Genomic DNA, 24,517 nt, shown 5'->3' with positions numbered 1-24,517 from the left:
TTCTGGCTGTTCGGCGTCCTTTTTTCGGCTGTTCGATGTCTGGATTGCAGAGAGGAGTTGCGGAGAGCAACATCAGCGTGAATGGTGGCGTCGTCTCTTTGAGATGAAGGCTGATATTTGTGCAGCTTCTCTAGGAGTTGCTACCGGCGGCTTTCTTTTGAACAGGTCGTCTAGGTCTGTGGACTATTGTCGCCGGCTGGTGGGTGGCTTAAGCCAGAGTTGGGGCGGCAGCGGAACAGACAAGTCCAGAGCCACTATTGCGTTGGCTCCAAGGGCAAACCCTAATTGGGTTTGGGCTTGGGCTCTACTTTCCTGACTTGGGCTTGGACTAAGGCTGCAGAGTGTGGTCTTCTGCTGTTCTAGATTCGAATTTGGGATCCTGGTGGATTTCTTATAAAGATTTGGGATTCAGGACGACATCTCCAATTGTTATTTCATTTAGCTAGGTCGCAAAGATCATAATCTCTAAGGGTTATTTTATCTTGCTTCGGGGATTATTGATTTTTGTTTGGATTAAACGTGAACTATCTAAAAGGTGGGTGTACTGGGGTATAGTGGGTTCTTGTTCTTGTTTTAGAATAGGAGTCTCAGGATACTTTGAGAAACGATTCTTTCTGTCGACCCCTTAGGGGTGTTTCGTTTTTGTACTGCTTGCTGAATCTATATAATGGGCTGACCTCTTTCCATTAAAAAAAAATATAGTTTAAATTAATATATATTGTTGCTATTATCAAACGATAAATCTAGATTCCACGATAATTAAGCACAACTGAGCATGAAATTGACTGAATTTCACATATGTTGAGTTTGGGTTCCTGCAAGTTCAATTAAACATATTGGACTGCCCATTCATATGTATGTTTTGAATAACGGGCTTGGGTGATAAAAGAGTATAAGGAGGAGCTCCTTTGTGGTGTGAGGCTGTCCGCCATATATTGGGTAGAGGACTCCAACCTATGCAGTCTAATATGTAGGCCAGACCCAATACAAAGATAAGCTGGGATAGGCCCAATTAACAAACTATTCAAATACATGAGTGGACCGGTTAATCCAAAAGGTCCACCGTGCACTGATAAATCTCGATTGAGCAAACTATTGAAGTCAGTGGCACACTACACACAAGCAGGACTGCAACTCCAGAATCCAGATCAATCCTAGCCTATCCAGACCAATATGCATATGTTCTGTGTTGTCCTAAACCATCTTTCAAAGGAAGACCCATATTACTTCAAATCTATTTTCCAACATCTCTCGCTACTTGGACTCATTCCAAAAGTTTATGATGCTCCGCATTTTGTGTTAAACTACACCAAAACCATTAATTGAAACTACTGGATTATATATACCACAAGCATTTGCTGCCAAAAACACATAAGAAAATCAAACTTTTCCTTTCAATGAGATCAAATTCCTAGAGACTTTCTGATGACTGGAAACTCAGACAAGAATAGTGCCAAAGAGGAATCCGATAAGAAGAGCAATTGTCCTGTATTGAAGCCAATGATTACCTCGATTATTATCCCAGGGCCATAACATACAAATTCCAATCATCTTATTTTTCTCATTGTTCACTTGTTTGTAAGTCAATTATTCACTACTAGTTCTTCTTACACATCGTGGCCAGCTATACCCCAAGTTTCAATATACCAAATGCCAAATCAAATGACTGAATGAAACCTTCTAGTTCATGATCACCTACCAAAAATTGTAAGGTACACACAATTCGTACATACCACTCAAAAATGATGGAGTTGAAAGAGATAGAGAGCAGAACCGTATAAGCTAATATATTCACGAACAAGGCACAACATTTTGGACCTCTTTATCCATCTTTGGATTCATTTTCAAAACGTTAGACTAGCAATGCACCATGTTAATCATGCAGTACGACCAATAAGCTCAAAATAAGGGAATTCCGCCCAAGTACACATGACAAGAAAATATTTTTTCATTTAGTCTAGTTATTGGACTAAATAAATGGGAAGAATTTTTTTATTAGTGTCTGACCATAAAATAATGAGTCAATATCTCCACATTTAGTATGTAAACCTCCCCTAATTTTTGTAGAAATTTAATCTCCATTCTACCCTTTTCTATTGAAAAAATAAAATAAAATAAAAATAAAACTGTGCGTCCTCTTTCTGAGCTTCTCCTCACCATCCCTCTCTTCTGCTCATGCCTAGTTCTTCAGAAGTATTGACGGAGAAAAAGAATTCATATAGCCTAGCTCGCAAAATTGATTCTGACATCTCACGATGATATTAACATAATTAGAAAAGGCAAAAGAGATAGATTCAAAGAGCACCCAGCATTTTTTGCACTTACATAGTGAGATCGAGTTGATATGTAATTCTTAGACAGAAAGCAAGGTAACTAAGGACAGAAAAAAGGGCTGTTCAAGAAGCAAAACAATTGACCAAGATTGATTGCAAAATTCTTGCATTTATCAACCATGCATCTTGGGGGATTTGGCGATACGGTTCTTAGAATGAATTGCTTTTCATGCGTTTACCAAGGTATTTTTTTTTTCTTTTTGTGAAAATTGAATTACAAAAAAGTTGAGCTACTGGAGATTGACGGCACTGCAAGTGATTTGGAGGAAAAGATGTGTATGCAAAAAACTGATATAAGAAAGGGACAAATCTAGAAGTTCAATGGAAAAATTTTGAAGAGGAGATCCACAAATCAAATGTGGAGGTATGAATAGAAGCACTCTAAAATGATTTATTGCCTAATCATAAAATTTAGTTTTTCAACATTTTTCAGAATAAAATCCTCTTACCAACAGAATAAATAGGCAAATCTTCATAAAATATGACTTGATTGAAAATTGTCTTATTAATAATTGTAGTTGAAAATCGATTATTAAAGCCATTCAGGACAGTATATACGCCTTGTAGACATTTTGATGAAGACTCGTTGTCTTATAATATCATAAACACATCACAAAGCATATAGAGTCGCACGAGAAGATTTTGATAAAGACTCGTTGTCTTATAATATCATAAACACATCACAAAGCATATAGTGTCGCCTACGCAAGCAACTCCACTTAAAATAAATGCTTTATATCATTATCATCAACATTCGCTGCACGAAAAGCTTGGTTGGCATGGGCCAGCACCAACACAGAGACCATTTCCTTTCACAATTCCCTCTTAGTTGATCGAAACGTAACCGAAGTGTGTAGAATGTGAAGTTCATAGTTTGCACAATTTGAATGACCAAAAACCAAACGCGTAGAGATCCAGTTTGGTAAGTTCAGACCCAGATATAATTGAAAAAGATGGAAGACCCTATGCATATGCACCTAACTTTGATGACAACACTGGAAAGACAATACCCTTCCCTTACTCGATGTGTATATCCAATCCCCAGGTATCTCCCTGTGAGGATAACCTCGCTGATTCCATTATATGATTTATCTTAAACTTCTATCTCCGATCATTTTAAATATTGAAAGCATATTTTGTACCCTATTATACTTGAAGAACTAATCTCGTCTAATCTTTTACTTAATTTATAATAAACAAGAAAATGTTGGCTTTGTGACCGTGGACAATAATACTATTTGTTTATATAGTGGATTTCAGATGCGAGGCGATTAGCAGCTAGCAACATTAAGTCGGTGGCAGGGTAGAGATTCCTGGAACGCCAAAATTGGGTCGGGGATTAATGTGGGTTTTGGATTCATGCTATGACGATAACTAGTTTTTAACAAATACAAGAACGTGATCATGTCCACATTCTGTTGCCTACCATCCAAACAGTAAAGCGACAATAGCCCCAGCTTCTTGGAAATTTCATGTGGTCATCTTCTAGGCCTAACCCTAGCTCTCACTGTCTTACTTGGACGGTGAGAAATTAGGACCAAATGGCTCGCAAGTCTATGCTATGGTTATGCAGACTCGTATTCATATTGATATAGATGGGTCTCTCATGGTCCCATTGTCCCTTTCCTAAAGGCAAATGCAGAGGGGCAATAAGCCTGTCCACTTGAACCTCCACTAGCTATGCTCAACTTTATAGTCAGGAAGCCAAGATGGTTCAGAAATCAATTCCATCACTAATTCGTTAGCAAATGAGACTCCTCCTCTTATTTCTCCATGGCATTTGCACATGTTATGGGTTCGGTTTAGCACAAGTTTCTTGAATATTGGTTGCTTCTAGACTCTAGTCCCATTGGTGGAGTTTGCGATGAGGTGGGATTAATCCCTCAACTCCGAGAAGTTATAGTCCAAGGTAGTATAAGGTGTTCGATGAAGTGTACAAAGGAAATAAAATAAGCGCATGTTTCGTTTTCTATGAGAAAAAAAAAATTAAAAATCATATATTGAGTCGGCTACTATTGCTTGGTTTTTTTATTTTTTATTTTTTATTTTTTTATCTATTATAGGCAGTCTCGCAGACTCCATGCACCTCTCTTTGCACTCCGTTTCAGCTGGACATGGCCTTTCGCCTAGGAAAGGTCCTTCTCAATGACATCCATCCAATATATGCTTTTCTTGCTTTATTTTTTATGTTTAAGGTGTTGAATGAAATCCTTTAAATAAAAGAAAAATAGACAATAGGGCAAATATTTTTTGATTTCCTTGACTTCGGATCAAAACAAGATAGAATAATTTCCATCAAAACAAACGGCTAAAGGGAGTGCAGTGATTCAACTTTTGAAGAAATAGACTAGTGATTTCCTTTCCAAGAACACCAACCAATTAACATTGTTTACAGCCTTGAATTGGGTGTCTACCGTCAAATTATCTTTATTGGTGTGCTACAACTGTTGCTGCATAGTGGTTGAGACTTTAATTTTGGTTCACGTCAAAAAAAAAAAAAAAGACTTTGATTTTGGTTGGAGATTGCTGTGGTTTTGGAAGCACATGTAGCAAGCCGATTCTTTTTTTTTTTTTTTTTATCAGTTACAAAAAGTTTAGATGAGAGCTTGGTTACACTACACCACCGTCACCAGGACAAGCCTACAATCTCAATTCTAAAGAACTTACGTGTGACACGTACCTGTCGCACAACCTACATATATAGATTTTCGTAGGAGACTTACAGATCACGAACTAACGAGGCCTGTTGGTAGCAGAGACTAAACTCGGGTGGGGGTTCCAGCACTAGTCTGCCCTTACCAAGTGAGCCAAACCTCGTTGGCACTTTAATTTTGGTTGGAGATTGCAGCACATGTAGCAAGCCGATTCTTTTGAATCCATGATGTAATCTATCCCGTTCCCCATAACACAATGAATATCCCACTAACTTGGAAACCATATATAATGGATCTCCCTTCCTTTATCCATTTACTATAGTAAATTAGTGGATTGTAACTATAGGGAAAGAAACTTGAATGAAATTGAGGAACAACACTAATTTCATTCATGAAATGGTTGTCAATCAGAGTGATCAGTAATGTATATGATAAAAATGAAAAACTACAACAACAAACACAAACACTCTGCATATCATTGTTTACAGAAAGCCGGAGGGGGGACTAAATTTCTAGAGTTAAAAACCTGCGGTTTTGGTGTAGCAAAATTGGGGTTTGTTATTTAAATTTTTTTTTTTGTTGCCTCTGTAAATTAATCATTTTATAGAACATTGGAACCAAACTTCATCTGCATCCTCTTAGTTCCATCAAAAGCAGTTGATGGGTTGCCTAACTCCGATGAAGAAGAAGAGAAGGGGTAACAATATTTTCTAAGCTCCTCATACCTACCCAAATCGAAATTGTGATCCTTCATCAATTTCTTCTGCTTGGCATCAAAACGGCTCTGGAAGAAGCCTTCGAAAGAGGGCTCTTTGGAGGTCCTGAGGAAGAAGGCATAGCAAGCCATGAAGTACATTGAAGTCACATAGAAACAGATGGGTTCCATCACATCCCATGAGAGTTCCCAAAAGGTCAGCCTCATGAACCCGGCTGTTTGGACAACGAGATAGCCAAGCCCCAACCACAGTTCCCTGCGCACCAAGGAATCGGCTTTCTGGTCTATTAGGGATTTCTGTTTCTCCATGTCTTCTAGCTCCTTCATTTTTGCATCGTTTGGAGTGGCCCCAGGGATGGGAATGAGGTCCTGGATTGCTTTTGCTACCTGCAGTAACCAAACAGTTTGAAACACATTTGGGCAAAGCATACTCAACCTAACAAGCTAGCTATCTTCATCAATCTTGGACTCTTATGCTCATCATATAACAGATACACTGAACAGCAATATTTTGGACTCATAAATGGCTATCTATATCTATGCCTGCCAATTCTTTAGAAAAGAGAAAAACCTTAATTTTTTGAAGATTGAAAAGAATACTGAATTGGGTCATTTCACAATGAGGTAAGGGACAAATGGGGCTGAAGCATCAAGGATAAGACAGAAGCAAGGCCACCTACCCTACACTAAAATGGAATGTACTAAAAGATACCATAGAAGTAGTGCATGTCAACAACTAAGACACTAATAAAAAAAACAACAATAACAACAAATCCGAGATCTATGGGATTATCTTAGTTTCAAAACACTATCCTATTCATCCATATTAGCAACACCTTAACACCACCACCTAAAAAAGAGTAGAAAGCAAACCTAACCCTTCCCACTTTACACCGGGCCCAGTTAAATAAAAATAACTTTTACCACCCGAAATAATAATCACACACCTAATCTATCCAATCAATTAACTTATTCAACTCAGATAAAATTAGAAAGAAACTCTCCCTCTTCCTTGTGATATCAATTTATATTTTTTCGTGAAAAGGTTTTTTTTTTTTTTTTTTTTTTTTACCCTTTTATAATAGAACCCAAAGAAAAAGAGGGTAATTTTTTTCTTCTTCTTGTGATTTTTTTTTATTATTCACTGAAGGCTCCTCAAACACCCAAAGGTGAAAATTAAAATCTGCCACGGTAGAAACTGAAACGTGGGAACCCTTTTCACGTTTAAGAACTGGCCTGTTGAAGAAAACAAAATAATCATAAAAATTATATCAGTTTTCGGTAGTCCCCAAATCACATACACTAAAAATTTATCATCAAATTCTACCACTCTCGGCCACACAGACCAAGACGTTCATAATTTATCTGAAACAACAGAGAAATAAAACAACCAAAACAAGAACAGGGTAAAAAGAAATTCATAAATCAATTAAATTTAGAAGTAGAACAACCATGGTAAAAATGTTTAACAGTGAATAAGAAATTAACCTGTTCAGGTCTGAGGCAAACGGCGTTTCCCAAAACGATAACGGAGCCACTCTCGTCCAGCGATTTCGCAAACCCGAGACCCAGATCCGGATCCGAACAACCCTCCGTGCAAATCCCAACAAACTCCGAATACGTCACCCACGTTTTCCGCACCTCCCGGAGTTTCGCCTTCACCGCCTCCATCTGCGCCACCCTCAACAACTTCCTCGTCTCCTCCGCCGTCAGTCCGGCCATGACAGCCGGCGCAGACACCTTCTCCTTCTCCGGCACCGGCGCCGGCGCCGGCGGAGCCAAACCGTCCAACCGAATCCGGCTCCCGGGAATGCCTACGGACCTGAGCTTCTCCATCAGGTTCTCGCCGATCGGGACCGACCAGATCTCCGGCTTCGCGACGCCGGCCCTCTTGTGAATGAACCGCCGGAAAATGGCATTGTCTCCCGGCTCGGGCGCGATGCTCGCCTCCCGAGGCTTCGCCGCCGGCCGGAGATGCACCGCCGACGAGGAAATCCGGCAGTTTCTGAGGGTTTGGGTCGAGATCTTGGAGATATTGAAGATGCGCTCGGCTAGGGTTTTCTTGAACGCCATAATTAGCAAAAGGCTCTTTCTTTGCTTTCTGGTTTTAGAGAGAGAGAGAGAGAAAATGAACTGGTTTTCAAGCGCAATTAACAATGGAGGCCTCTGTGGATTATATAGGTGTCCCAATAACCGGGACGACTCCGAGAATTTCAAAATATCGCGGTATTTTCCGGGAAGAACGGGTTCTCGGCGACTAGATGTGAACATATGCCCTACATTCGGGAATATTCGTTGCTTGGTCTCCAACGGACATTAATCTCTTGAAAATATCGTCCGCGGCGACTAGAGGCCGATTTAGGCGAGATAAGGACGTTGAGGTGGGTGATTCATGGCCGTACACGTGGCATGGGAGAAGGGGTTACAGTCCGATCATGTGAAAAATTAATAGTAACCTGCGCTGATGTTGACTGGGGTCTATGGTGGACTGGCGGGGGTGACACGTGGCGGAAGGGAGAGGCGTGGTTGGTGTTAATAATAGGGTCGGCTTCAGGGGATTGGAACGCGAGGAAGTTGGGGGATGGCAGCTCAGTAAATAAGCGTTACGGCTACAACGTTCACGAAAACGTGGCGCCACATACACGCATTAATCGCCCAAAACATGAACAATTATCTAATTTTTTTTACCAGTATTTTTGGTAAAAAGAATTTGTATTCAAATTTTATCTGGAAATAGAAATTAATAGTGATGGATTGTGATTACACCTAGGAAAAAAAAAAAGGGATAAAAGATAAGTCACATGGAGAGACAATTTGATACTCTGAATTTCCGATGTGATCGTTGAGTTTTTCTATTGGAACCTCCAAATTTACTCACTTGACCTCTATGTTTTTTACACCTCTTATCAAATTTTCAAATACTAAATTTACTCACTAAACCTCACTAAACTTCCTCAAATAACCTCACTCATATAATTTGCAAACAAATTATTATCTTTAAAATAAAAAAAATTTAGTCATTTCAATGGTTTAATCACTCTATAAATCTTAACTAAATATACATTTCTTAATCAAACTTGAGTTTCAAAAATTAATGTCTAATCAATAAGAAAATGCCATGAACTATTATGTTTTTTTTTTTTTCTATTTTAGCTGTGCAAAAAAAATGAATAAATCATTTGTTTTTATTCTCAAAAAAAAAAAATCATTGGTTTTTTTATGTTTTTTTTTCTGTATTTTTGGTACCACATGATTAATTATTTAAATATTTTTAGTTTTTTTTTTTGCAAATATAATGGATTGACTTAGATTTAGGTCATAAATCATAAGAGGATTTATTTTGTTTTCCCTCACCAATATGCGTTCAACATATATATCATACATTTTTATGTCACAGGATCTTAATCATATTTTTAATTATTATTAAATATATATGAATGCTTTAATGAGTATGTAGTGAAATTGGAAAATGAAAATAGATAATATTTTTTTGGTATAATTATTGTTCTTAATAGTCATTTTATAGTAGATTATATATGTCATTTAATAATTCATAATAGAGTGAGGTCAAGTGAGCAGATTTAAAAGTCCCAATAGAAACTCTTTTGAAAGAATTGTTCTACAGTTTACGAAGTATCATGTATTTGTGGTTTGTCTAGTGTGATTGGTTCATATGGATTTTACTATATTGGTGATAGATCCAGTTTGCTTGTATTATTGTGTTTTTTTTACCCCCGTGCATTCACCTTATCGATTGAGACCATTGTCACGTGGTACTGTGGGACTACAGAATGATTGCTTCTCTTTGATCGTTGTGAGCCTGTCAGAGTAAAAATTTATCATAATAAAGTAGCCGAAAAACAACGTGGGGTGAAATTCATATTATCTTGGAATATGTCATATTTTGAAATGCGGTAAAAGTCTTGTGAAATTAAACTGAAATTGGACAATGAACTGAAATGACAACACTCTCAGGAGTGAGACTCGTAGGTCAATCACGACAATAGAGAAGGGCGGTTCGGCTCAAGCTCAAGTGTGGCTGAAAAATAGCACGGAAAACATACTTATCCGTACATACCTAAATTGAAGGAAAATTGAGCTACGATAAAGGAAGATGTTCGACCCTTACTGATAGGAGCCAAATTATGAATAAGTAAGGCTGATGACCAAACTGATGAGTTGGATCGATAAGAGACTCGAAAAATGAGGGTGTTACAATACATGGTTACTACTTGGTCTAAATATTCCGTTCAAATGTTAAAGAACTGATCCATTTGTAAACCTAGACGAGTAAATCCAGGGCACACCATGACTAAGAACCACAAGCTTCTAAGACTTAATTATCTCTTAATTAATCTTGATTAGTCGCACTATTAACATGTGGCTTATGGATCATGAATAAACCATTCCGATTTCCATGGTCAAGTTTCGAAAGCTAGCTGTTTATATTACTAATCGTATGAATCACATCCTTATCATTCAAACCATGAATTTCATTGCGTGTGCAACAATATAAAACACCCTACTTAAATATTGGTTTAGCTTAATCAAAATACGTAATCATGTTTGGCAGCAAGAGTCACCAGCTGTTAGGATTTACCTAAATATAGGTTTTCTTTCCTAATTATTGATATTTTTAGTTGGGAAAAAAAAATGGCGTCCAGTCACGATCGACTCATGAACCACCTAGATCATTCTTCAAAATATATATAATTATATACACACAGACACATATGCAATAATACAAAGAACGTACAGAGTTTACATAATTTAGTTTAGATGGAGAGTGAGAATACTAAGCTTGATATCGACATCTATAAAAGAAAAAATGCATAATTGTAAATGGGCAACTTTTTTCTATAATAATTGTAGAGGATTTGATGCTGTTACCCTTTGGAATTTGCTAGCTTCCAAGTACATGTAGTTGCATTATCCCTTTAGAAATAGTGGTACCACCTTGGTTCTGGTTTGGTATTTTAGAATACTCTAGAACGGTAATGACCATCTAGCTAGTTAGGATGATCGATCATCATTTTGGTATATGTCCATTATGCAACATTGTACCCAATAGAGCTTAGTTATTTCATCTCAAAGTATAGTGCAAAATTATATGTCCCATATGGTCCATCAGATACCAATCCTAATTTCCAAAATCTTAAGCTGTGGCTAATTCGAGCCGCAACTATTAATAGAAAATATTTAGTTATCAAAACGATATAATGATTAGATAGAAATGTTAAACGCACATAAAAGCTAAAAAGACTCTGAATAATATAAACCCTAGGTGAGTATATTGTCTAACCAACCACTAACTTGTTCGAAGTGAGACAATTGTATTTGATCCACACAATTCCGAACAAATCCACCAAATAATTAGAGGACAGAAGACACCCTAAACCTAGATTGACAAGAATAAATCCTCATTCATGATAGAAGGCTAGAGCGCAATATGCTTTTGTTAGTTATCACTCTTTTCAGTCCTAGTACTTGACTACAACAAAAAAGATCTAAATCCCTTTGTCAAATCTTTGATATAGAAGATCTCATATATGTTCGATCAATAGCTTTGCAGAACAGTAAACCTTCTGCATTACTGGTTTTCCTGAAGATTACTGGACCAAATTACCTAAGTCAAGAAGAAGATCATGAAGTAGACCGCTCCGGTTGACATTTTGCTCAATGAACTCGAGGCAAACAACAACTGCACTAGTAGTTATTGTATAGAATCCGATGTTTGAGTACACAATGCTTTATTCCTTTTGTCATTATTTGCACTTAACCATGTAACTTGTGTATAAAAGTGACAACAACAATATCGTATTGAAGGAACCTCAGCCTTCTTGCTTTACTAATAATTTTAGCTGCATTGTCAATTGGGAAAAGCAATGATTGTGAAACTATTTTCTGATCGTCGATAGCATATATTCTTTAAGATATACATGTTTTATTCTTGCAGTTTTTGCCAAAGTTTAATAAGCTTTGAAGGCAATGCTTCAAAGAGAGCCTCCTCTCTTTCACTCATCTTTCAGTCAAAAAAAAAAAAAAAAAAAACAAAGCTTCAAAGAGAGCTTTGAAGCATGAAAATATGGTGTTTTTTAAGTAGGTAAAGCTTCAAATGGAACTGCTGATATATAGCAGCTATAAGCTAACCAAGAACCACTGCATAATGAGTGATGAGTTATGAGAACTGAGAAATGCTCCAGTGCGATTTAGTCTTTATAGTACTTGCAATAACTTTCCAAAATCTAGTTGGGTTTGAGTCAATTTTGATAATTAGCAATATTGAGAGATAAGCGATTTGAACTTGAGATCTTAATTAAGCTCGCAACTTCAAGGGTATTCTTAACCACTGATACAGTATGCTCCCGCGTGATTTTAGTTTTATACCAAAATTTTGCTCAATCAACATCTAAGATTAGTTATATCAACCGTCCCGATAGAGAAACTTCATGAAGAAGCAATGACTGGCTGATAAAAGAGTCGTTCAATCAACGAAAAGGCTATTAGATATTAAGTAGAGTTCTGTGATCGAGAAATTTCTGGGTTCAAATAGACTCTCCTTTCCCACAATCATACTCTCATTGTCAACATAAACTGATGCTTCTAGAGTTCTAGAGAGCTTATGAAGCATGCTGTATGTAGATGGAGCAAATAACAAGCCATACAGTATTCACTGGCTTGTGTTAATTAATATCAGCAATTGATTGGGAATTCAAGAATTTTGTTATAGAAAACTTATGAATAATAAGAAACGGATGATGGATTTTTATCCATCATTTCAGCAACAAAAAGGGTTTGAAACTTCCAAAGTCAAATTCTGTGGTTAAGAAATTTCTGGTTACAAATAGCCTGTCCTTTTCCGTAGTCATACATGATATATTCACTTAACAGATGCACTGACTACTTAATATGTTCACAATGCCCTCCAAGGGTCCGTGTTATTTACAGTAATGCCACTAGCTCATGCTACCTTGGGCATGCCTACCAAGTCTCATTTCCTGCACTCCACACAAACTATTATTATCATTATCTCAAGATGTTTGTAAAATAGTACACAGAGGTCCATACATGTTTTCAAGTTCTTAAGTCCATACATGTTTTCAAGTTCTTAAATCAATTAACAATGCAACAATTGAGAACTATAGTCACATGTATTCCAAACAGAATCAATTTAAAGCAGTGTGATTTCCTCAGCCTCTCAACTGAAGCCAATTCATACTCCTCATCTTCATTGGGAACATATAGCCGCAATGTATCAGACTGAAGAGAAACAATTAATCTCCATCTCTACCTAAATAGAGAAGCACGAAACAGAACTGTTCTTAAATCCATCCCATACTGCATATCAATATATGAAGAGACACGCAAATTGAATGAGGAATATGATACAGCAAAAGGAGATTAAAATATAGAGAGTAAAGTTTAGCCTTGAAAGGGATCTTTCAGCAACCAATAACAAAGCAGTACACATTTGGCCATCAAGAAAGCAGGGAAAAAAAAAAAGAGAGAGATAGGGAGCATTTGTGTTCTTCTATCTTCAATTTCAGCCAAAAAAAAAAAAAAAAATTCAATTTATCAAAACAGAGAACATCAGCAAGAAAAGGTCCTGCTACCCGACCAGCAGAGCCATCAAACATGAGAACCTCCTAAAACCCATGACACTGGTAACAGAACTGTCCATCCAGTTCATTTTGTTGTCCACTCATTAGCAACAGCAAATTGAATGATCCAGGCAAAAGGTGAATTTTGTCCTAAAGTTTAAATCTACTGTATTCCCTTCATTACTATCGGACCGAGATATCTTCATGTATTTCTTAAAACATGTATAAAGGCTTTCCAGACAAATCTCTTAAAACCCAAAAGACAAATCAGCCTTTGAATGCACGTTTCTATTATATGACAAACTCACAACTAAAGGGCAACAGTTTACTTCAATGTCATCCAACATGCTTTCTATAACAGCATTAAACAGCCAAGGAACATCATTAATTCAAGTAGATCTTGCAATAAATGAACTAGATGAAAAGGTCAAAGCTGAAAGAAGAAGTAAGAACTCTTTGCACTAAAGCTTGCTTGAAATTTGAAACACACTCTTCTATAGTGTTATTATATGACAAACTCACAACTGAAGTGCAACACTTAACTTCAATGTTATCCAACATGTTTTATATAACATCATTAAACAGTTAAGGGACATCATTCATCAAATTCAAGTACATCTTGCAATATAGGAACTAGATGAAAAAGTCAAAGCTGAAAGAAGAAGTAAGAAACTCTTTGCACTAAAGCTTAATTGCTTGAAATTTGAAACACATTAATGTACAAGCTTGCTTAATAATAGTCTTACATTGTCTTTAAGAAAGCCAAATCTGTGTCATTGACCCAAAGTGCAGAATTTTTCCTTCAAAAATGCACTCTACATTTCGCTAAATAGACCACCAACAAGAAAATAGTGATCAGGAGAACATACCAAATGGCTGTTCATTTGATGGGATGCCTAATTATTCTCTGCAAAATCACTGTCCTTGCCTTCCTTATATTCCGGCCACACTTATCAGCGTTTTGGCTTAAACTTTCAATGGTTTCCATAAACTTTTCCAGCTTTTTGTTGATCTCAATCATCACTATCTTCACAGCATCCTCTTCTCTAATAGCAAAGTCAGCATTCTGAAGCAGTGCCTCAATCTCGATTTCAAATTTCTCAACAAGCACCCTGATGTTGTTCAAGTCCGTCATTGTAATCATACTTCCAACCTGCATTGAGCTTATTATCTCCCTCTGCCCTTTCAGAGCCCTCTCGTAGCGGCTCCAAAGCATATTACACCATTTTCCAACAGAACCTATCGGAACAGCCAGTGCACCTGCCAAGGCGGTTACAAGTGGCGGTGCAGCAATGGCAGCTGCCACCACCGAAAATATCAATACAGACACGAAAGTGGCAACAAAAATAACATTTGACACTTTCCGCCAAGCTTTCACTGATTTCAACTTCTTATCAAGCTTTCTCTTTCGGACTTGCAATTTCTGGAGCATCGATGCCTGTTGGTTATAAACTGCCCGAAACAGTACAAAGAACTCCTCCGTGAAAGGGTCTCCGGCTGCCTTAAATGCCCTCAACTCCTGCAATGTCCTCACACACCCCTTCCCTTCGAAACCAGCTTCTACTTCTTCCTCAAACCGCCTCACCGCAGCCTGAATTATCAGCTGATTGTTCACTGCACGCTTGAGACATCCCTCGAGGGCAGTACAGAAGTCCAATGTCTGGAAACTGTTCTCAAAGTACTCCTCCACTAGAGAGAACATCTCTTGATTGTTCCATACATCCTTCTTGCATTCGAGAATGACACTGACCACTTCCTGGTTCATCTCAAGCAAACAATCAGTGACCTCTTTGAGTGAGTCCAAATATAGGGACCTAACTTCAACTCCAGTGGAAAGGGAGTTGAAGACTCGTCTAGTGCGCTGTTGGAGAGATACATCAAACGATTGTAAACCTGAATCGAGCTTACAGGCTGCCTCATAAGAGCTCAAATGGGCTGTGTACTCGGATTTGATATTGGTATAATCCACCTCCAATTTTTCAGAACTCCTAAGGGCTTCTTGAACGCGTGTAGCAGCATAGTTTTCTTCGTTATTTTTCAGAAGTGTTTCTACTGACGCTTGCCTTTTGTGAGCAGCCAAAACAGGAACTGTAGGTGTTGAGGTTTCCTTCTCTGCTTCTTTACACGGGACTACCCATATTTCTCTATCCTGTATGCACAAAAACCAGAATTTCCGGATGTGAGGTCCAAAAGAAGTGTTTTGAGTGCTTCACATAACACAATTTTAATTTTGTTGTAGTATACATGAATCATATTGTAGTATATATGAGTCATAGTATAAATGTCTATATCATGTATAAATAGGCACTTGAGTGTATAATATAGGTATAGAGACTTGTGTGACAAGCTTTATGCCAAAGGGCAACAAACATGGCAATTATCATCATCACAGCTATCATGTTGAGCTGCAGCTGTAAATCAAGTTGATACCAAGCTTGATATTATCTTTGAGCTTTCACACTTGTAATGTATTCCTATAAATACCCTCTTGTATGAGATGAATAAACACACATGAATCTCCATTCTCTCTGAATTATTACTCTCTCTATATTTCTGTCAATTTATGCTTGTCCTCAAACACGTTATCAGCACGAAATTGCTCTAGAATTAGAATCAAAATTGTCAAAATAGAGGAAGTTCATAATCCGATTAAAGCCATTTTGCCAAACCTACAAAAAACCTCCAAACCCTAGCACATATCAAAACCCTTGATCCAAGAAGCCCAGAACCGGTTTCAGAAACGACAGAACCGGCCGGAAACAGCCTGAACCGGCCATCGGAAAAATTGAACCGCTGCCGAAGCCCTGCCGAGCCCTGCCGAGTCCTGCCGAGATCTGCCGAGAAGCTGCCGAGCGAGTCCTGCCGAGTCCTGCCGAGACCTGCCGAGCGAGCCTTGCCGAGTCCTGCCGAGACCTGCCGAGAAGCTGTCGAGCGCATCTGCCGAAAGCTGTCGACAGCACCTGCCGAAAGCTGCCGAGACCTGCCGAGCGCATCTGCCGAGCCCTGCTGCGCAGCTGCCGAAGCACCTGCCTAGCAGCTGCCGAAGCACCTGCCTAGCAGCTGCCGAGCTGCTGCCTAGCAGCTGCCAGCTGCTGCCTAGCATCTGCCGACAGATTCCGACAACTTTCCGGCGACTTTTCCGGCAACTTTCGGAACACTTTTCCGGCAACTTTCGGGACACTTTTCCGACAACTTTCCGGGCACTTTTCCGGTGACTTTCTGGACACTTTTCCGACAACTTTCCGGGCACTTTTCCGGCGAATTTCGGGACACTTTTCCTGCAACTTTTCGGTCATTTCGGACAACACTATTTCGAGGTATTGCTTATTAAAAGTTCTCGTTTTTGAGTTTTTATTCATTTTTCTTCTCTTTCTTTTTATCGGGAACTTACAATCAAAAAGCGGAATTATAGAAATTCACGCTAAACGAACTAAGAGCGTTCGTGACCAATGAACTAAGAGTGTTCATAATATTCGGACTAAGAGCGTCCGCGAGCATCGATTTATGACCCTATTAAACATCATTGTTTAGGTCTAATCCAAATATTCTTGGAAATTGATTTCTTGGTAGCATAGCTCGGAAATCTGATTACTTTAGTTTTCGTGGAAGTTTAAACTCCGAAACTAATATATCTTATCTTCTTATCTTCAGGATGTCGAATGAACCTAGACTCGATTTTCAAATCCTTGACTCAACAGGTTTGGAATACCATAGTTGGAGAACCGACGTTGAGAACCATCTCACATCGAAAGGGATATTGCCCATCATACAGGCACCAATTGCGGGCCTTGTGTTCCAACGAACATCCATAAAGCATGCACAAGCAATTATCTTGATGCGACGCCATATGGACAAAGCACTCAGATTAGAGTATATGTCCATCAAAGATGCAAGGGACCTATGGGCAGCGCTAGAAGAGCGCTTTGGTAATATCCAAGATTCCCTCCTCCCTGACTTGAAGGTTCAGTGGAACAATATACGCTTCTCAGACTTCAAGTCTGTTTCTGAATACAATTCAGAAGCTCTTCGCCTAAAGGCCATGCTGAAGTTCTGCGGAAAACCTCTCACAGAAGAAGAGCTAATTGAGAAAACTCTCTCCACCTTCCCCGTCTCAGCAATTATACTATCAAAGCAGCATCGCACTGAATTTAATGCTGGACGATTTACAAAGTTAAATGAGCTCATCAATATTTTGTCGGTAGCTGAGAAGCACGACAACATCCTTGTAAAGAATTATAATTCAAGGCCCGTTGGAACCAAAAGCGTTCGTGAGGCGAATTATAATGCACCCAAGAGAGGGCGCAAGGAGCGGTACCATACTAATAGGGGACATGTGTACCCTAATAACAGGGGACATGAAGGACGAACGGGTCCATATAACCGCCCCAACAAAGAAGGCAGCCGCAACTATAGTGCGGGCACACGTGGTGGTAACTACACACGTGGGAGAGGTGGATATAACAACACCATAGGCCGTAACACTGTGGGCCGTGGAGGTCGCACCATACGCCGTGGTAGTAGCAGTAACAACCCGCCTAGGGAATATCCACAACGTGCACCACCTGCACCTCAAATCAAGGGAGGCAACCACAATGACATGTGTCATCGGTGTGGTTCAATCGAGCATTGGTTTAAGCAATGCCAGGCAAGTACTCAACTAGCTGCACGCTACAAGGAGTACAGGGAAACAAGGGAGCAAGAAGCCAACCTTGCTGAAGAAGAAAATGGTGAAGATGTCAATCTCACCATAGAAGACTTCAAAGCTGTAAATGAAGAGCACGAGGATGCCGCAGACTTTGATTAGAATAGTCTTTTCTATTTTCCAATAAAACGGCAAATGTGCCTTAGTCAATAAATGACAATTGTATTAACTCTTTCTCATGTGGCGTACCTAATGAAGTATGATGTCTAGGAAAGTAATTGAGATCGGGGTATTTAAGCGAGCCTCGCTCCACCAACATCTCTCTACTTCCCTGGTCATATTTCATTGGAATTACCAAACGGATTGAGCAATTACAATTTGTATAAGTTTGATTTTATTTTGGAATAGACTTTGGAAACTTTGATGTAATCATTGGCTTTTTCCTTATTAATAAAGTATCGCATTATCATTCAATGTCATGGACATGTGTTAATATTCCGAACTTTATTTTTTCAGTATGTTTTCGGGAGAATTGGAATGCCTTCTTGATAGTGGCACCACACATACTATATTACGACATAGGCAATTATTCTTATGGATGACGCCTAGTCAAACTTCAGTAACTACGATGGCAGGACCATCACAATTGATTCATGGTCGAGGACCAGCTCAATTTTTGTTGCCAAATGGCACAAATATTAATATCACCGAAGCTCTATATGCTCCAAGGGCTAGAAGAACCCTATTGAGTTTTAAAGATATAAGAGCCAATGATTTTCATGTGGAAACACATAGTGAGAATGGACAAGAGTTCCTTTGCATCACCTCTAATAACTACGGAAATACACGAGTTAATAGAGAAACTTATGTGTCGCTCTAGTGGATTGTACGCAACCACTATTAGAGTCATTGAATCCAACCATGTCATGAATGAAAATTTATGGGATTCTGACACATACAGGCTTTGGCACGACCGTTTGGGACATCCAGGTCGTGATATGATGATCCGTATATTAAAAACTTCACACGGACATCCATTCTTCAAAACGAAAAGAAGTACGAACCCAAGAGAGGTTCAAAGAATTACTTCTCAAGCATATCATTCGTTTTGCAAAGCTTGCTCTTTAGCAAAAGTAGGATTGAGACCATCCTATGCAAAGGACACTAAAGAAAATATACCATTCTTGCAAAGAATACAAGGTGATATTTGTGGACCTATCCATCCAACTTGCGGACCATTTAGATATTTTATGGTGTTGGTTGATGCATCGACACGTTGGTCACATGTCATGCTCTTATCCACAAGAAATGCTGCATTTGCTAAACTCCTAGCACAAATCATTAAGTTAAGGGCTCACCACCCTGATCACCCTATTAAGTCAATTCGTCTTGATAATGCTGGGGAGTTTACATCAAAGACTTTTGATGATTATTGCATGTCCATTGGGATCGAGGTTGAACACCCTGTCCCTCATGTACATACCCAAAATGGTCTCGCAGAAGCTGCCATTAAAAGACTTCAAATGGTTGCTAGGGCATTGGTTATGCGCACCAATCTCCCTATTTCTGCTTGGGGCTATGCAATATTGCACGCAGCTGTGCTTATTCGTCTAAGGCCCACTGCCACACAACCCTTTTCTGCGTCCTAGATGGTAACTGGGTATGAACCAAATGTCTCACACTTACGCATATTTGGGTGTGCAGTCTATGTGCCAATTGCGCCGCCACAGCGCACTAAAATGGGTCCTCAAAGACGATTAGGCCTTTATGTTGGCTATGACTCTCCAACCATTATCCGCTACATAGAACCCTTGACAGGTGATCTATTTACCGCTAGATTTGCGGATTGTCACTTTGATGAGACAGTCTTCCCGTCATTAGGGGGAGACATGAACACTAATGTTCAACAAAAAGGACAGGAATTGTCGTGGTTTGTCCCCACTTTGTCTCATCTTGATCCCCGAACCGCACAGTCTGAAATAGAAGTGCGGAGAATTCTCGATCTTCATAACGTAGCAGAATCGATGCCTGATGCGTTTTCTGATATCGCTAAAGTGACGAGATCACACATACCTGCTGCAAATGTACCTGCAAGGATTGATGTCCCTAAAAGACATAATGTCATCTCAAGAGTACATGAGAATGGCGCCAACATCCCCTCTATGGGTGACACATTGGCTAGGCCCACGGCTCCTGCCAGGAAGCGCGGGAGGCCCATAGGTTCGATGGATTCTCGCCCAAGGAAGAAAGCGAGTTTGGCACAAAATAATCCATTAATCATCGATACAAATAATCCATCTCATGAGAATATTCCGGACTATGGTTATGTCCAAGAGACATCATTGGAGGACGCTCCAATGACAGAACCAAATCCAGAGAATAGAGAGATCTCCATGAATTACACTAGTATACATGTGATGATGGATAGAAATTCTATGACTATTGATGATGCATTTGCATATCATATTGCAAAAGGAATTATAGAATACGATGATATCGAACCTCGCTCCGTTGAAGAATGTCAACGAAGAGCAGATTGGTCTAAATGGAAAGATGCGATCCAGAATGAATTGGATTCACTAACAAAGAGACAGGTATTTGGGTCTATAACGCTGACACCACCAAATATAAAACCTGTTGGCCATAAATGGGTCTTTGTTAGAAAGCGTAATGAGAAAAATGAGGTTGTTAGATACAAAGCCTGCCTTGTGGCGCAAGGTTTCTCACAACGCCCTGGAATCGACTACGAGGAGACATATTCTCCCGTAATGGACGTTATAACATTCCGCTACCTTGTTAGTTTGGTAGTTTCCGAAAAACTTGACATGCAGCTTATGGATGTGGTTACAGCATATCTCTATGGGGATCTAGATTCAGAGATATATATTAAGGTTCCAGATGGACTTCAATTACCCAAATCAAGTGGCTCTAAACCACGGAGCGCGTTTTCAATAAAATTAAGACACTCACTATATGGATTGAAACAATCCGGACGGATGTGGTATAACCGTCTAAGTGACTACTTGATTGGGAAGGGATATGTTAACAATGAAATATGCCCTTGCGTGTTCATTAAAAGGACAAGTTCCGGATTTGCAATTGTAGCAGTTTATGTCGATGACATGAACCTAATTGGAACTCTAGATGAGTTAAAGGAAACTGCTAAATATTTGAAATCCGAGTTTGAGATGAAAGATCTTGGGAAAACACGGTTTTGCCTCGGAATAGAACTCGAACACCGTAGTGATGGGATTATGATCCATCAGTCAGCATATACTCAAAAATTACTAAGGCGCTTTAATGAAGATAAAGCAAAGCCTGTAAGTACTCCCATGATCGGCCGTAGTCTTGAGCCCACAAAAGATCCGTTTCGTCCAAGGGATGAGGACGAAGGTTTATTAGAGGCTGAAATACCCTATCTAAGTGCGATAGGCGCATTATTGTATTTAGCTCAATGCACAAGACCGGATATCTCATTCGCAGTGAACTTGTTAGCTCGACATAGTTCTGCGCCAACACGCCGTCATTGGATTGGCATAAAGACAATCTTTCGATACTTAAAAGGTACGATTGATATGGGCTTGTTTTATCCCTACAGAGAGAAAAGAAAAGACGGAAGCATGGGATCAGACCCCAAGAGGCAAAAAACCATCTTCCGTAATGTAGACGCCGGTGACACTATCCATGGTGACCGACGTTCTCCTCCTCCCATCCATCAAAATGATAATGATGTTTTGATGGGATTTGCTGATGCAGGGTATCTCTCTGACCCTCATAAAGGTCGCTCCCAAACAGGTTATGTCTTTACCATGGGAAGCACGGCGATATCTTGGAGATCTACAAAACAGACACTTGTTGCTACTTCCTCAAATCATGCAGAGATTATTGCTCTACATGAAGCTGTGAGTGAATGCATATGGCTAAGGTCTATAAATAGACACATTCGAGGAACTTGTGGTTTGAAGTTTACCACAAATGAGCCCACATGCATTTATGAAGATAATGCAGCTTGTATTGAGCAAATGAAATTAGGTTTCATCAAGGGCGACAATACCAAGCATATATCACCGAAATTCTTTTACAATCAGCAACAGCAAACACTTCTAAAAATTGAAGTAAATCAAATCCGATCAGAGGATAATGTAGCGGACTTATTTACTAAGTCGTTACCAAAAACCCCTTTCGAGAGAGAAACATGTGAAGAGCATCGGATTAAGAAGGTTATCCGAACTCCCATGATCTTCAAGGGAAGTCTAAATCAGGGGGAGTATCCAGAAACATACTCCACACTCAAACGCGCGTTGTGCTCTTTTTGTCCTTCGACCAAGGTTGTTTTTTCCCACAGGGTTTTATTACTTGGCAAGGTTTTTAACGAGGCAATTTCGAAGCGCACGGCCTAGACAATGCTATTAAACATGAAATATCCAAGGGGGAGTGTTGTAGTATACATGAATCATATTGTAGTATATATGAGTCATAGTATAAATGTCTATATCATGTATAAATAGGCACTTGAGTGTATAATATAGGTATAGAGACTTGTGTGACAAGCTTTATGCCAAAGGGCAACAAACATGGCAATTATCATCATCACAGCTATCATGTTGAGCTGCAGCTGTAAATCAAGTTGATACCAAGCTTGATATTATCTTTGAGCTTTCACACTTGTAATGTATTCCTATAAATACCCTCTTGTATGAGATGAATAAACACACATGAATCTCCATTCTCTCTGAATTATTACTCTCTCTATATTTCTGTCAATTTATGCTTGTCCTCAAACAAATTTCACCATTTTCTGAGCTATAGCAAGCATATAATATATGTGGTGCATTGCAAATTAGTAAATGAATAATCCTAGATAACTTACCTTTTCCCCTGTCCCTTCAGTTCGTTCGACTCCCACCTCCATGTTTGTTGCCGAATCCAATGACTCTGGAATGCTCACTATATCTAATGCCATTGTAGGTGATGGAGGCTTAACTACTGCAACATCAATTCGATGGGGTGCCCGACTACTCCCTTCAATTCGCTTGTGACTTTCATCTCCCACCTCTACATTCCTTACTGAATCTATAGACTCCTTCACATCCCTGCTGGCTTGTATATTAATTACATCCAATTCAACCTTAGACAATTGAGGTTCAGCTGCAGCGCCTTTATATTGATGTCCTTGTAGCGCACCACTCCCTTCAATTTCCTCAATCTCCTTTTCTAAGTTACTTACCAAAACCAAGGCCTCCTTCACATCATTTTCTATCTGCAATTTCAGTATATTGAACAGCCTCTGAAGATTTTCATCTAATTCAAAAAGATTGTTCATGTACTTGTACTTTTTGAACCTGCTCCACAGAGAACCCTTGGAACATTTGTAAACGAGCTCTACACCCTTCTCCAAATATACTATGAAATCTTCCAAGACTTCCTCCTTTGGAAAATGCAATATCTTGTTACGTTCTGCTACCTCTTGTACCAGCGGTTTTAAGCAATCCAGCGTGAACTTAAAATCTTCCAGGAGTCTTTTAAATGTGGAATTCTTAACCTTTACTTGTACAACAACATCAAATATCGCCTGAAATACTGCTTCAAGGTGCAACACCTGAGCAGGAGCAGCTCCTTCTCTTCCGGTTGACGCTGCAACACCATTCCTTTCGATCCTCTCTACTACTTGCTGCTGCTTTCTCAATGCATCAATTATATATTGCTGGTTGCTAAGAATCTCTAACTGTCTTTTCCCCAATTCATCTTGTTTGTCCCTTGTTGTCCTTACCAAAATCACGACTTGGTTGACTTGCGCTATTGACTGCAGCCTCATTATTTCTAGCAGACGTCTAAGAGATTCGTTCAACTCATCAAGCTGGTCCGCATAACCAGGCGTCATGCAGTTGCAGCAATCGCCCCAGATGCAGATGTTCCAGGTGCTGAGGCTCGACAACTTATCAATGAGCACTATGCCCTCATCCATTTTCCTCTGAAGTTCTTGTATCTCTTGGACGGCAAGATTCAGCTGCATGTTCTGCAATCTAATCTGTTTGATGATCTGTGGCTGTAAACAATCTAGAGTGAATTTGAGACTTCTGAGGTTGGTTTTAAACTTCCTGGTATTGCTAAGGGCCAACTTAACCCCATCATAGAGCAGTTGAAAAGGTGCTCCTCCGAGAAAGTTCAGAGTCATAGACATGATTACCGATCAGATTCAGACCAGCTTTGCTCAATTCCAGACCCTCCTTCAGTTCATCTTCCTCCCCGACAAGAACCTCTGGATCCAGATTGAGAACTGCGGTGCAACCTGGAAAAGTGAAGAGTAAGGTGACAGTCGTTCAACACATGCGACTAGCTTGCATTCAGGTTATCTACTGGTCATTGGTCAAACTGCCCAATAGTGTTTGGTAAACCCCCTAATTTAATTGGTCAAAAGACGAGCTTTGCTGTCTGGGGTTAATCTTGCTATTTCTATGAAACTGAAAAAAAAAGTGAAATTTGAATCAGATTCAAAAGAAATCATCTTGAAGAATTCGGGAAGTAACAGGAGTTGGAGAACTTATCCGATCACTGATCAAATCAGAGGGAGA

At 39.3% G+C, this 24,517-nt stretch overlaps 2 protein-coding genes across 2 annotated transcripts; both read right to left on the bottom strand.

The window, feature by feature from the left end:
* Window positions 1-5,353: 5,353 nt before the first annotated feature.
* On the bottom strand, window positions 5,354-7,861 carry LOC133718877 (calcium uniporter protein 2, mitochondrial). Its single transcript, XM_062145761.1, has 2 exons — window positions 7,191-7,861; window positions 5,354-6,089 (listed from the first exon to the last, which is right to left on the bottom strand). The coding sequence occupies exons 1-2, from the start codon at window positions 7,773-7,775 to the stop codon at window positions 5,589-5,591; spliced, it is 1,086 nt and encodes a 361-aa protein (XP_062001745.1). The 5' UTR covers window positions 7,776-7,861; the 3' UTR covers window positions 5,354-5,588.
* A 6,095-nt stretch (window positions 7,862-13,956) lies between these two features.
* LOC133718844 (uncharacterized) lies at window positions 13,957-24,474 on the bottom strand. The gene is made up of 2 exons (XM_062145722.1): window positions 22,816-24,474; window positions 13,957-15,452 (listed from the first exon to the last, which is right to left on the bottom strand). The coding sequence occupies exons 1-2, from the start codon at window positions 24,124-24,126 to the stop codon at window positions 14,184-14,186; spliced, it is 2,580 nt and encodes an 859-aa protein (XP_062001706.1). The 5' UTR covers window positions 24,127-24,474; the 3' UTR covers window positions 13,957-14,183.
* Between the last annotated feature and the right edge of the window lie 43 nt (window positions 24,475-24,517).

This window comes from Rosa rugosa, chromosome 1, assembly GCF_958449725.1.
Source record: "Rosa rugosa chromosome 1, drRosRugo1.1, whole genome shotgun sequence".
NCBI lineage: Eukaryota > Viridiplantae > Streptophyta > Magnoliopsida > Rosales > Rosaceae > Rosa > Rosa rugosa.
This window is presented reverse-complemented; position numbering and strand designations above follow the sequence as displayed.